At 36.8% G+C, this 11,693-nt stretch overlaps 1 protein-coding gene across 1 annotated transcript; it reads right to left on the reverse strand.

The window, feature by feature from the left end:
• Positions 1-50: 50 nt before the first annotated feature.
• Positions 51-3,113, reverse strand: LOC109112322 (proline-rich protein 15-like). The gene is made up of 2 exons (XM_042776566.1): positions 2,790-3,113; positions 51-1,737 (listed from the first exon to the last, which is right to left on the reverse strand). The coding sequence occupies exon 2, from the start codon at positions 1,727-1,729 to the stop codon at positions 1,349-1,351; it is 381 nt and encodes a 126-aa protein (XP_042632500.1). The 5' UTR covers positions 1,730-1,737; positions 2,790-3,113; the 3' UTR covers positions 51-1,348.
• Between the last annotated feature and the right edge of the window lie 8,580 nt (positions 3,114-11,693).

An 11,693-nucleotide genomic window follows, 5' to 3' on the forward strand; every position in this document is an offset into this window, starting at 1 on the left:
CAAACACGCACATACATATACACACATTCAGGGGCAACAACAACTCAGCACATGTGCAAATGGATGCCTTAGATGGAAAAGCACCTGTTTATTTAAATTCTGATGTAGTAACACTTCCTTCCCAAAGCTAAATTTAGCAAACTATTGCATAAGAGTACAGTATATTCCAAATTTTTCCTGATTGCACTGAATGAAACCTCGTCTAAATCTTCATTATAGACCCAAATCTGAAATCTGTCTATGCATCACTTGCTTACTCAAAGGATCAGAACATCTGAAGCTACAGAGGCCTACTTCTCTTACAACCAGCTTCACTCATAATAACAGATTAAATTATTATATCTCTCAGGTTTTTTTAACCAATTATCTGGTTCCATCCTAATTTAGGGTGACTGAATAGTACTTTATCCATATTCAGCTCATACCTTCAATACTCTACTAATAATATAACTACCGTAAACACTGTTTGCTAAACTAACAGCTTATAGTTTAGTTATATTGCTTTTCTTGACCTCTCTGTTATATCTTTACTTTTAGATTTTTAACTAAACATTATAAGAAAAGAATCTTTGGTTTGTCTAATGAAAATGTTGCACTACTGCAGTGGGAGAACTAATCACTATCTAAGTGTCCTGGATTCAATAAAACAAACTACACAAGAAAACACACGGCTTTGATTTCTGACACGTTGGATGCATGGCTATCATGGCATATAATAATGTGATTCTGGACGGATAGGACCACCACCCTAACCCCCTTGAAAAATCTGTGGCATGCATGGACAAGCATTTAAAAAAAAAGCCATGATAAGGCTGTGCTTACAGCGCACTGATAACTTTTAAAAATAATTGCTGCTAAATCCTTCTAATACAGTCCTTCATAAAATATTGCAGTAACACCACAAAATAGTGCAAATTATGTATGACAAAGCTCTAAAAAAAGAAAAAGAAAAAATGTTTAATCCTTCACAAAAATTAGTCTGTTGAATGTCCAATAACCCTGTTGGGAAAAAAAAACAACTTCTGGTTTGCTGGTCTCAATGCTAGTCTTCCAGACTGGCCCAGCTGGTCTCCCAGCCAGACCAGTTGTGAAGTGCCCCCTTTGAAACCTACAAAAGACTAGCCTCACTAGGCTAAGAAACAAGTTATGAAGTTTTTTTCAGCAAGGAAATATCATTAGCTCATTTCCAGCATTTGGAAAATAAAGCCTCTGTGATATGGATAACCTAGGCTACTCCAAAAGGCTATCCTCATAACTTCATATAAGTGCATTGCATTCATGAGTCAAACTGAGTTCAGCAGTGTCAGAATGGAGGTAGTGCGCTACCATCGGGTAAACGCGGTTGAAATTAGCGCGTTGGCAGGACGTCGGTCGATTTGGCTGCAGCGGGTTTCCCATCATCTCCGTGGTTCTGTGGAAGACACACGCGGGTCTTCCGTTTCTCTTTGAAGCGTCCGGAGCGGGACACGGTGAGATTACGGCGATTGGAGCTCTCGTTGAAAGTTGGCTGAACAGCTGAGTCGTCATATGTTTCGTCGCTCGGTAAGCAGTTGCTCGCTTCTTTCGCTGGTGAGGTGAGCTGTTGGTCCGGCTCAGCGGAGGGATGCTGTGTGGACCCTGCTGAAGTCTGATGACGGAGGTCCTGCTCCAGCGTCGCCGCCGATTCCCTGGCTGCCTTTCTCCTCTTGCCCACGAAAGACCTCCACCAGGGAGCCATTTTCTCAGTCATTGTTAAAACTAAACAGACAAAATAATAATAAATAAATTAATACTATCAAGTTAGCCTACTTCAACATTAAAAGTGGAAGGACTATGTTGTAGCTATTTTTAGGTGTACCTACCATTTAATTGTAATCTATAAACCCACGCTTATGACGCTATGACGTAAGAGCAACAATAGACACAACATGTCTATTCAAGAATAACAACAACACAGTGTAAACTGAGATGGATCTGTAATAGATTAGGTTTAATATACTTTATTGTAATAGGCTAGGCCTATATCTCCGCCCTTCATTGGATACATAAATGTTATAAAATGGATATTGACAAGTGATGTCCAAAGTGGAGAAATCTTTTAAATCTAGTTTAAAACTCGTGTTTGATCACATGGTCTTAAATATAAACTTTGGATTTATGTTGGTTTCATAAATTATGAATGTGTATACCATTTTCTTCCAAAGCTCTGGTTTAAGGAAATATATCCCAGGAGTGTTACATTTAACATTTCTGAAGGAAAAAAAAAAACTACGATTTTTTATTTTTTATTTTATAATATTTTATCTTATAGTGGTTTAAAGGGCCCTTCTCTCTTTTATGACTGTCACATGACAACAAAATTGCTTCCTATATGTTCATTACACAATTAATGTTAAAATTGCTTTACAGTTTTTTTTTTAAGAAATTGCTTAGCAATAAATCATAATATATTATTCCAGATATGTTTTATCATTTTTGTTGTTGTGTTTAAATCTCTGTTACACCACCTCTGACATTTTTCTACCGCCATACGAAATATCAAAATTACTTTTAATTAAGAAATTGTAAAAATGTTAATCATATGGGCTAATAGGCCAATATGTGTCATATTCTGTATGAATGACATTTAAAAAATTTGCGAATAATTTCATTCGTACAAAACAAATGAGCTTCACGTCAGAAGACAAACAGCCTGGGATATTGTCCTGTGATGCAGAACAGGTTTACAGCGCCATAAGCTCCAGAGAGTCTTCTACAGGTGATGATTCATGCCACAACAACGAACCTGATCATCAGCCTGAGCGACTCACCTGCACAAAAATGATGAGAACAAGATAAACGCAGCCCGAGGTTCCTCTAAATGAAAGATGTGTTGAAACAACAGAGACACCGAATCCTCAGAAGAAATCACGGTGCGTGAAAATCATCTTTCACTCCCACGTATCCGAAGACTTCAATCACTGAGACGCAGCTTTACGCATAACTCGACTGAACAGATATCTTTGTCTGTGAGAAACGTAACATCATCCTTTGCCCAACATCATCTGGAGTAGGTTCTGAATAAGCCACGCAAAATTTTAACTTAGGTGGAAGACTTTATAGTGTCGTCGCAGTTTACAAGAGTACCTGAGATTCCACCTCCGAAACTAACATGAGTGCACCTGTCCTGTCTTCTGATTAGTCGAAAGGCCTGGGGATCGGTCACGTGAGGAGAATTCAGGTAATTCTACTATGGAGGTAGGTTGGGCTTGCGGTTGCCATGGGAACGAACATCAAGTCGCTTTTTCTTCGGTGAAACTTTTTTATTTTTTTTTTCAAGGTGGGGAGCATTCTTGTGTGATCTAAACAAACGAGCCCAACCCTCATCTACTATGTCAATGTCTATTGATAGACTGAACGTCGAAATTAATCGAGGCTGTAGCTAAAACAATTTCATATTGGACAAAGTCACCTTCACACAGAAGAGTAGTGTTCCCACTTCACCGAACAGTGGAGTGATGCCACATGCCTTCTTAAATGTTGCAGAATTGACAATGGAAACATTATTGTAGGCTGTCATTCTCAAAGCCCCACATGCATATAGAATGCAGTGTGTAGGCTATGACCAGAACAGTGACTGGAGTTATGACCACTTCACAGTGATGGTATGACAGCTGTGATGTGAAGTTATATTTCACTCTGGTTGACTGCATTAGAAAGGATGTTCAGACAGAGAGTCTAACAATCCAAGGCCTCTGTGTTACTCATATCTCTTTGATCAGCATAGATTACATTTGTAGGCAGTCTCGAGGTACTGGGATTGTTTGAGGGAATCCCTTGAGGTCTTGCAACATTTTGTCACTCCCAGCTTGTCCTGAAGTAAGAATTTAGTTTTAAACGGAAGTATGGACTGATGCCAGTTTCTGCTGTAGCCTACTATTGGCCAACAATGTTCCAGTGCTTTCACCACACACGTGCTGGTGCACAGTGAACCATCAAGATTTACACACATTTTTTATTTGTTTGAAGTATCTCTTTCAGTCTCTGTTTGGGTCTTCCTCACTCTTTCACAAAGATAATCACAGATACATATTATATATAAATCACATTTGTTTCTGAAAGATAAACTTATGTTTGAGAATAAACTACATTTCCACAGCAACATTTTGATATAATTTATAGTAATGCTTCTATAATATAGGATAAAATTAAATGTCAAATTGCAATATTATTGTTGAAATGATAGACTGATAGATTTGAAGCTTAAAATCTACTTGCTTATACAGTATACATGCATTATATATATATATACATACATGCATACATACACACACACACACACACACACACACACACACACACACACACATATATATATCCTTCTTTTGCAACTGCAAGAAAACTTTGAAGGCTTATATAAATATATCAACTTGAATAGATAGATCGGGTCAGAGGGGGAATGGTCAGGAATGCAATTCTAGTTATAGTTTCAATGGACCAGCAAACTACACAGGAAGTTAAGGCAAGGAATGCCATCTAAAATAGTCTCTGCTCCCTGTGTGATGGTACCGGGTACAGTGAAGAATGTCATTCATAACAGCTTCTCAATTTTTGAGTGCATATGTGTAACAAAGAGAAAGAATGAGAGTGAGAATTAGAGAAGAGGAAATATCCAGGAATGTGGTTTCCACAGTATCATTCAACAATATGTTAGAGAGGCTGTACAGGAAGAGTTTCTGAAATATGTCACCAGCCCTGCTGCATTGTTGGGGGACTCCCTCTCTTCCACAGGGATCGAAACCACACATACTGCACATGCTAGCCACATTACATTCAATTAATATGCACCACACACCAGGTAAATCAAGAGTTTTCTAGCAAAAGTGTATATGTATACGCTCTCACACAGAGTGTTTTTTATTGCCAAATACTGCTAAATTATATACATACATACATTTTTTTGAGAAATATTAATCTATCAGTGGAAAACCCACATAAACTGTGCACACATTACTGGCATTTGATTGTGGGTAAAACATTTACTTGAGGGTGAGAGTGACTTACCAATCTATCTTTCTTTCTAACTTTATATGAAACAATAAATATTTTCTTCAAAATGAAGACAAGTAGTGTTGGACACTTTCTGCTTGTGGAACATGTTTATTGTTAATTTAATATATTTAAGAGGCAGTGGCATCATACATCTATAAAAATGACCAGTCAGTTAAAAAAAGTTGCTCAGAAAGGTGATGTCAGTCCTAAGAAAAGGTCTACCATCATTTGTTTGCAGATGCTACTTTGATATTTTGTATATGATTCAATAAAATGTTCAAAAAGTGTACCAAAGTGTGTGTGTGTGTGTGTGTGTGTGTGTGTGTGTGTGTGTGTGTGTGTGTGTGCGTGCTTGTGTGTTTGTGTTTCTCAGTATATACTTTTTGAACTGTCCTGCAGATGTACTGGCCTGCATAATGTATTGCTGAAGTAACAGGTGCATCATTCAATATTTGCTTCTAGGTGTTATATTTCAAATGGACATCGAAACAAAAAGGTCTTGGCTGAAATATGGTAAATATGTCATCTCTCTCTTTCTGTGTGACCACTCCCTCTCTTTTTTCTCTCTTTCTCTTTGAGCATGAGAGAGTAAGAGAGGACAGAGAAAAGCAGCCTGTTGGACTGGTAGAGTGGGTCACCTCATTCATAAACACCAATTTATCTCACTGTACAATGTGCTTACTCTATGAATGTTTGTGTGTGTGTGGGTGTCTGTATATGCGCTAGTGTGCAGTTGTTACCTTGTCTAAAAAATTAATGAGAGTTATTTCCAAAATGTTACAAATCTAATATTGGAAATTTTTTTTGGGTGAATTTTATTTTATTTTTTTAAAAATAAGGACGTAAAATGAACATGAAATATTTACGATTCTGTCATAAATCAAATAAGCAAATTTGTGAAACTCATCATGTGAACCCTCTATACAGATGATCAGATGTCTGTGCACCCAGAAGCACAAGAAGCTCTTTGGATAATCTTTAATCTTGGTGGAGAACATGGTCATCAAGTTTTGTTCAAATATGTGGAGTTCATGCGGCCTCAATGGTGTTATTAAAGCAAATACATTCTGAAATCAATCATTTTCACTTAAACTTAACATTTTGCTCAAATTTAAATTCTGATAATATAATTTGTAATGAAGAAAAAACAGAATCGGGGAAATGCAAAAGCATTTCACCCCTCTGTATATAGAGAGCGAGGGAAGGAGATCTACATACATTATACATTGTCCTATCATTTGTCTGGTAAGACCACTGTTATTTAAATAGCTGTTTTCACAACAAAAACTTTTTTTTTTATTCTTACAAAACCTCAAGGACGATTATAATGTTGTTTTGTCAAGCTCAGCCACACTAATTGTATACAATATTACAAAACAACCAGCAGATGGCGCTGCTCGCATTTAATCATTCACAAGCCAACGAAAAAACATCTTGAAGCTTGGGTTCTTTTTGATTCTTATCAGCATTATTTAAAACCTCAGATTTGTTTTAGTTAGTCTTGCGTGCGTATGTGTGTTATCTAGAAAGAGTAAAGAGATGAAAGGAATCATTTGGTACAGCGCAATGAAACTCACAAGAGCTGCTTAGATTCCTCTCTCTCTCTCTCTCTCTCTCACACACACACACACACACACACACACACACACACACACCCTCCGGTGTAATCGGTTTTAATTTTTTCCAGATGTAACCCTTTTCACTGGTAACTCTCAGGAGAACATCTGATGCTTCTCTCCAAACCATCTGTGGCTGACCGTTACAAGGTTGATGGTTTGCTTCTTCCACGCCTTACAAACGTTAAAGTATTTGCATAAAACAAAAACAGTGATAAAGTGTTTAATACTATCATGAAACCTAATATTAAATCACTATGACCAGTAGGTGCTGTTATTGTTGTTTCACTGTTCACGACCACTGTGGCATGAGAAACAGTTTTAATAGCCACAGTTCACAGCCACTGAGACCTCTGAAAATTGGGGCAAAGCTCTGGGAAAAAACTTTTGCCTTTTATGTGAACAGATGTTAGGGTAGGGTAATTGTTGACAGGAGTGAAAAGGAGGCTGCGATAGGAGTGGGCCCACGGTGCGATCAGTGGATTGTACTGTGTGATTGTTCAGCTGACAGAAAGATCTGGAAATAATAGACTCCATGAAACAGTTTTGAAAGTCATTAGTTGTGAAAATTACACATTCTAGAAACTTTATAAAGTGTGTGCCATTGTAAAAACTGAAGCCTCGTTTTCATGGGTGTTAAATTCAATATGGCATCTAATCTGACCAAAGACTATTAGGAGATAAGAAATATTAAATTATGACATAAATTCTGATTTTTGATTGAACTTTCACTTTGAGGGATCAACTGCCATGATGTTAAAAGAAGCAAATGCCCACATACACACTCACAGTATTGACACAAGTTAATTTTTGCCTGCTTTACTTTCTTAGCATGTTGTCAGTACCAATAAGCTTTGTGCATTGACACCACAGATGTACACAGACTCTTACTGTTTAAAGGGCAGTAGAGAGTTAAAGTCTGTGCAGCAGATCTAGGTTAAAGAACTTAATGACCCAACCAGCTGCTGCTCATGTCAACCCCTCAAATCTCTCTTTTCCTCTTCTCCCCCTTTTTCTCTTGTTCTCATGAAGACCGATACAGAGATATACACAGTTGCAAGAGCTAAAAATCCTGAAGACAGACAAGAATGTTAAATAACTAACTCTTTCGTTTATCACAAAGAAAGAGAAAAAGATTACAACAAAGGCACATATGTATGCCATATTGTGTTTTTGGATGGGGTTTGGGAGTTTATCTCTTGCATTTGGTTTGTTTGGGTGAATGAATTGTGCTAAATGAGTGATGTGTTTTTATGGAAAGCTGCTGTTTATCAATAAGGCAGCATGTGTTTCCAACAGTCAACCTTCCTGCTGTCTCAGAGAGGGCGATTGTTACATATACCCCCATGAGAGAGATGATATATATACTGTGTGTGTGTGTGTGTGTGTGTGTGTGTGTGTGAGAGAGAGAGAGAGAGAGAGAGAGAGAGAGAGAGCTGTGCAAATTAAACATACAGAGATACAATAAAGATGATGTCAGAAGTTGTGTCATCTAACTAAGACAACAATTTTGGTTCTTGTCACAGTGTCTGATTGTTGTGCCCTGGACTGACCACTTGATGGCGCTCTCCCCTTTCACTGTTATGCTATGAACTCTGTTTCCCATAGTCCTTTGCCAAGTCTTTTCTGTTCTGATTAACAGCTGTAGGCAGTGTTGGGAAGGTTACTTCAGAAATGTAATAGGTTACAGATTACAAGTTACCCTACTTAAAATGTAATAAGTAGTGTAACTTTTCAATTGCTTTATTAAAGTAATGTAACTGATTACATTTGATTACCTTTTGATTTTTTTTTTTTTTTTTAATTTCTAATGTTTTCAACTGTTAATCATTTTCAAACATGTAAACCAGGCTGGGTTAAATTTACAATATGTGCTCAGACTTGAATTAAGATTGTAATAGGTGGAGGTGGGGGTGGGGTGGGGGGATACCCATCCATTTGGATGGGTATGTCAGCGCGCTGCCCACAAGGCTATCGTTGCCAACACAATTTCTATTTTTTATGATTATTTTTGAATCGCGTTTGCTCTTCCACAGATAAGAGGGGCAGGGTGAGCAGAGCTCAGTAGCATGTAAAGAGATATGCACCGAAATGAGACGCTGTGAAAAGAGCTGTTTTTGACAAGGCAAAAGGGGTGTTGTTTTACACGAACCCTGAGACCATGAATGCCCTAAAGAATTATACCAACTTATGGAAAATGGGCATCTGATGTCCCCTTTGAAGCACAGCCAACACAAAATCAGACTTACTTAAAATCATTATGAGGTTAAATACATAATTAAAGTCATAAAAACAAATAGTTTAATAGCTATGATACTGTTTTTGAAATCAAATCTTTGCATAGCTATGACAGGAAACACTGGAATCTAACAATGCCTTAGGAAAAACCTGTTGATCTTAAAAAAATAAAGCATGTTATAAACTTCTGAAACATTGGTGTTTCATATTTTAGAGCAGTCACTGCAATTTATGAAATAACTCAATTAAATCTGTGTGTTGGGAGTGTGTGTAAAAAAATCAGATGTAACCCCCCCCCTTGTAATCTTTAACATTTTCATAAGTAACTGTAATTTAATTTTTTTCTTAGTAACTGTATGATTACAATTACTTTTATTTTGTAATTAAATTACATAATTACATTACATGTATAGTTACTTCCCAACACTACCTGTAGGCAATTTATTCATTATCTCATCACTACAATGCTCTCTCTTTCTTTTATTGCTGCAGTATTGAATTTGTTACGTTGTGTTTTCTGGTACTCTGTCCTTTTGGATTACCTTTTGCCTTGTTTTTGCTTGTTGCTTTGTTCTGGATTATTGTATGTATTTAATTAAACTGCATTTGGATCTAATTTTGCCTTCTCCTGGTATTTCGTGACAGTTCCAGGAGGGTTTGAACCCTTTAAGGTTCTTATTAGGTTGCCACACAAAAAGCTCCTTGTAATTTTGGAGAACGTTATAAGATGATTACAACAATCTGAAAAGAACATTCCTAGAAGATTGGGAATTTGTTTCCAAAACATATAACCAAGAGTGAACCACGCTAACTTTAGGGGAACGTTCTGTTTTTGATCTGTGTGTAAACACATAAGCAGGCTATGTAAGAACGCTCTACTGGTTTGTGTGCAAGTTTGTGACTTTGTGTACACTGATTATTTTACAGTAGGCATAGTGATGCTAAAACACTGATTAGCTGTTTTGACTTGGTTCATGAAAACCATCTGCATCAATCTCTGGCAACAAGCACTTTACACATCCTGTGTTTTCATTCTCCATCTGTCTCTTTTTTTTCTCAAAGTCTCTTTTGCTTGGTCCTTTTTACTTTTTTTCTCCTCCTTGTCTTTCTTTTTCCCTATTTGTTATGCTCTTTCCATTCCTTGCTATCAGTTGAGCAATTTTTCGAGGCTAATGCCACATGGTTTCTTTCCATTTCTCCCCTCTTTTTTTCCTTGATCACATACTGTTTATTCTTTCCAGTAACTTGAATTAAGGCAGTTGTGTGGTGATAATATTTTGTCCCACAAGTGCATTTTGTATACACACAGTTTTCTTCATCATGGCTTACAACGTATGTCAGCCGACAAATTCATATGAGGACTAGACAGGAAATGACCCCCTGGGTGTGGGGGTTCCTCACTGGAAACACACATATGCAAACACATTTCAGTGTGCAGAGAAGATATACAAGTATACGTTTGTCCATGCATTTTTCTCTTTCTTTCAAGATATTGCCATTTTGGCATACAACTCATAACACCAAATCTGCCAGTCAGATCATTGCTAACAATTTCTTTGACAAGTAAATCATAGTTGTTGTTTTTTCCCCTGATCCAATCAGCAGTCAGAATAATTATCAACACTGTTCATTTCAGCTCCCTCCACGCTGAATGTTTTGAGCTAAGAGGAAATATGAAACATCTGGGCTTTTCACTTAGCTGAGTGGACGTTATTTATTATGTTCTTGTTGGATTAGAAAAGTAATTAAAAACTGAATTATTCCACAATAACTTTTCTTTGACATGCTATTTCTTTGCAAATACATCACAAATTCTAGACTTTTGAAATTGAGTGAAGTCTACCCACGCACCCAAGAGAGCTCGCTCCTAAATCCTTCCCACGACCTGGCATGCGGCCTGAGACAGAAATTTGGTCTGAAATTCCCTTTCTTTATACTTTTCTATTTTTCTCCCTGGCGGTGCTTTTTCAACAAGCAGTGGAGTCCAAGATCGAGCCCTTTGGGACCTTCATGGGAAGAACTTTCATTTGATTTTTCTTGCACACATGTAAAGTTGGGAACCAAGCACTGGTTCTTATTCAGAACTGGTTTCAATTTTGAAACATATATTAGAACCAAATAATTTTCATGATGGTCAGGTCTGGTTAAAGTGTTTCAGAGGTTTTTTATTTTTTATTTATTTATTTATTTTTTGTAGCTCTATAGCACACAACATATTACAACCAGTAGTCCGATTCCCAGACGAATGACTCTTATGAACTGGTTCTTTTTAGTGAATCAAAAACATTGGCTATTGTGACCAATGAGGTCAAATTCCCAAATGAATGACTCATAGGAGCCAGTTCTTTTTAGTGAACAAAAACAATTATGAAACAGTCTCTGACTCTTTTACTGATTCTGATTAGCAAGTCATTTACTTTGGTCTAGTCTAAAAATGTTTGAACCATTGGTGGTCTTTCATAAAATGAGTGCATGAAGTATCAATATTATTTTGTTTTATCGTTTTTATTTCATATATATTTTAGGGCCAATAATTAAAATTTAATTTATACTGCCTCTAAAAGTTTTTAAAAGTCATAATAAAGTCTGGGTAAACAAACAAATGCAATAATTGTTTTCCTGATTCTATATAGCCTGTGTAATGCTACAATATGAAATTATCATTTGGAAAGGTGTCAAAAGGCAGTAAATATAGGAATTGCATTTATGTTCTCCCCATATCTTAATCCTACAAAAAAAAAAAAAAAAAAAAGATTCTTTAATGCAGCCTAAGGAATCGTTAATCTGATCAAGAATCTGTGTATCAAATTCATATGCACGCTTGTGTAG

The sequence above is a fragment of the Cyprinus carpio genome, chromosome A19 (assembly GCF_018340385.1).
Source record: "Cyprinus carpio isolate SPL01 chromosome A19, ASM1834038v1, whole genome shotgun sequence".
NCBI classification, from domain to species: Eukaryota; Metazoa; Chordata; class Actinopteri; order Cypriniformes; family Cyprinidae; genus Cyprinus; species Cyprinus carpio.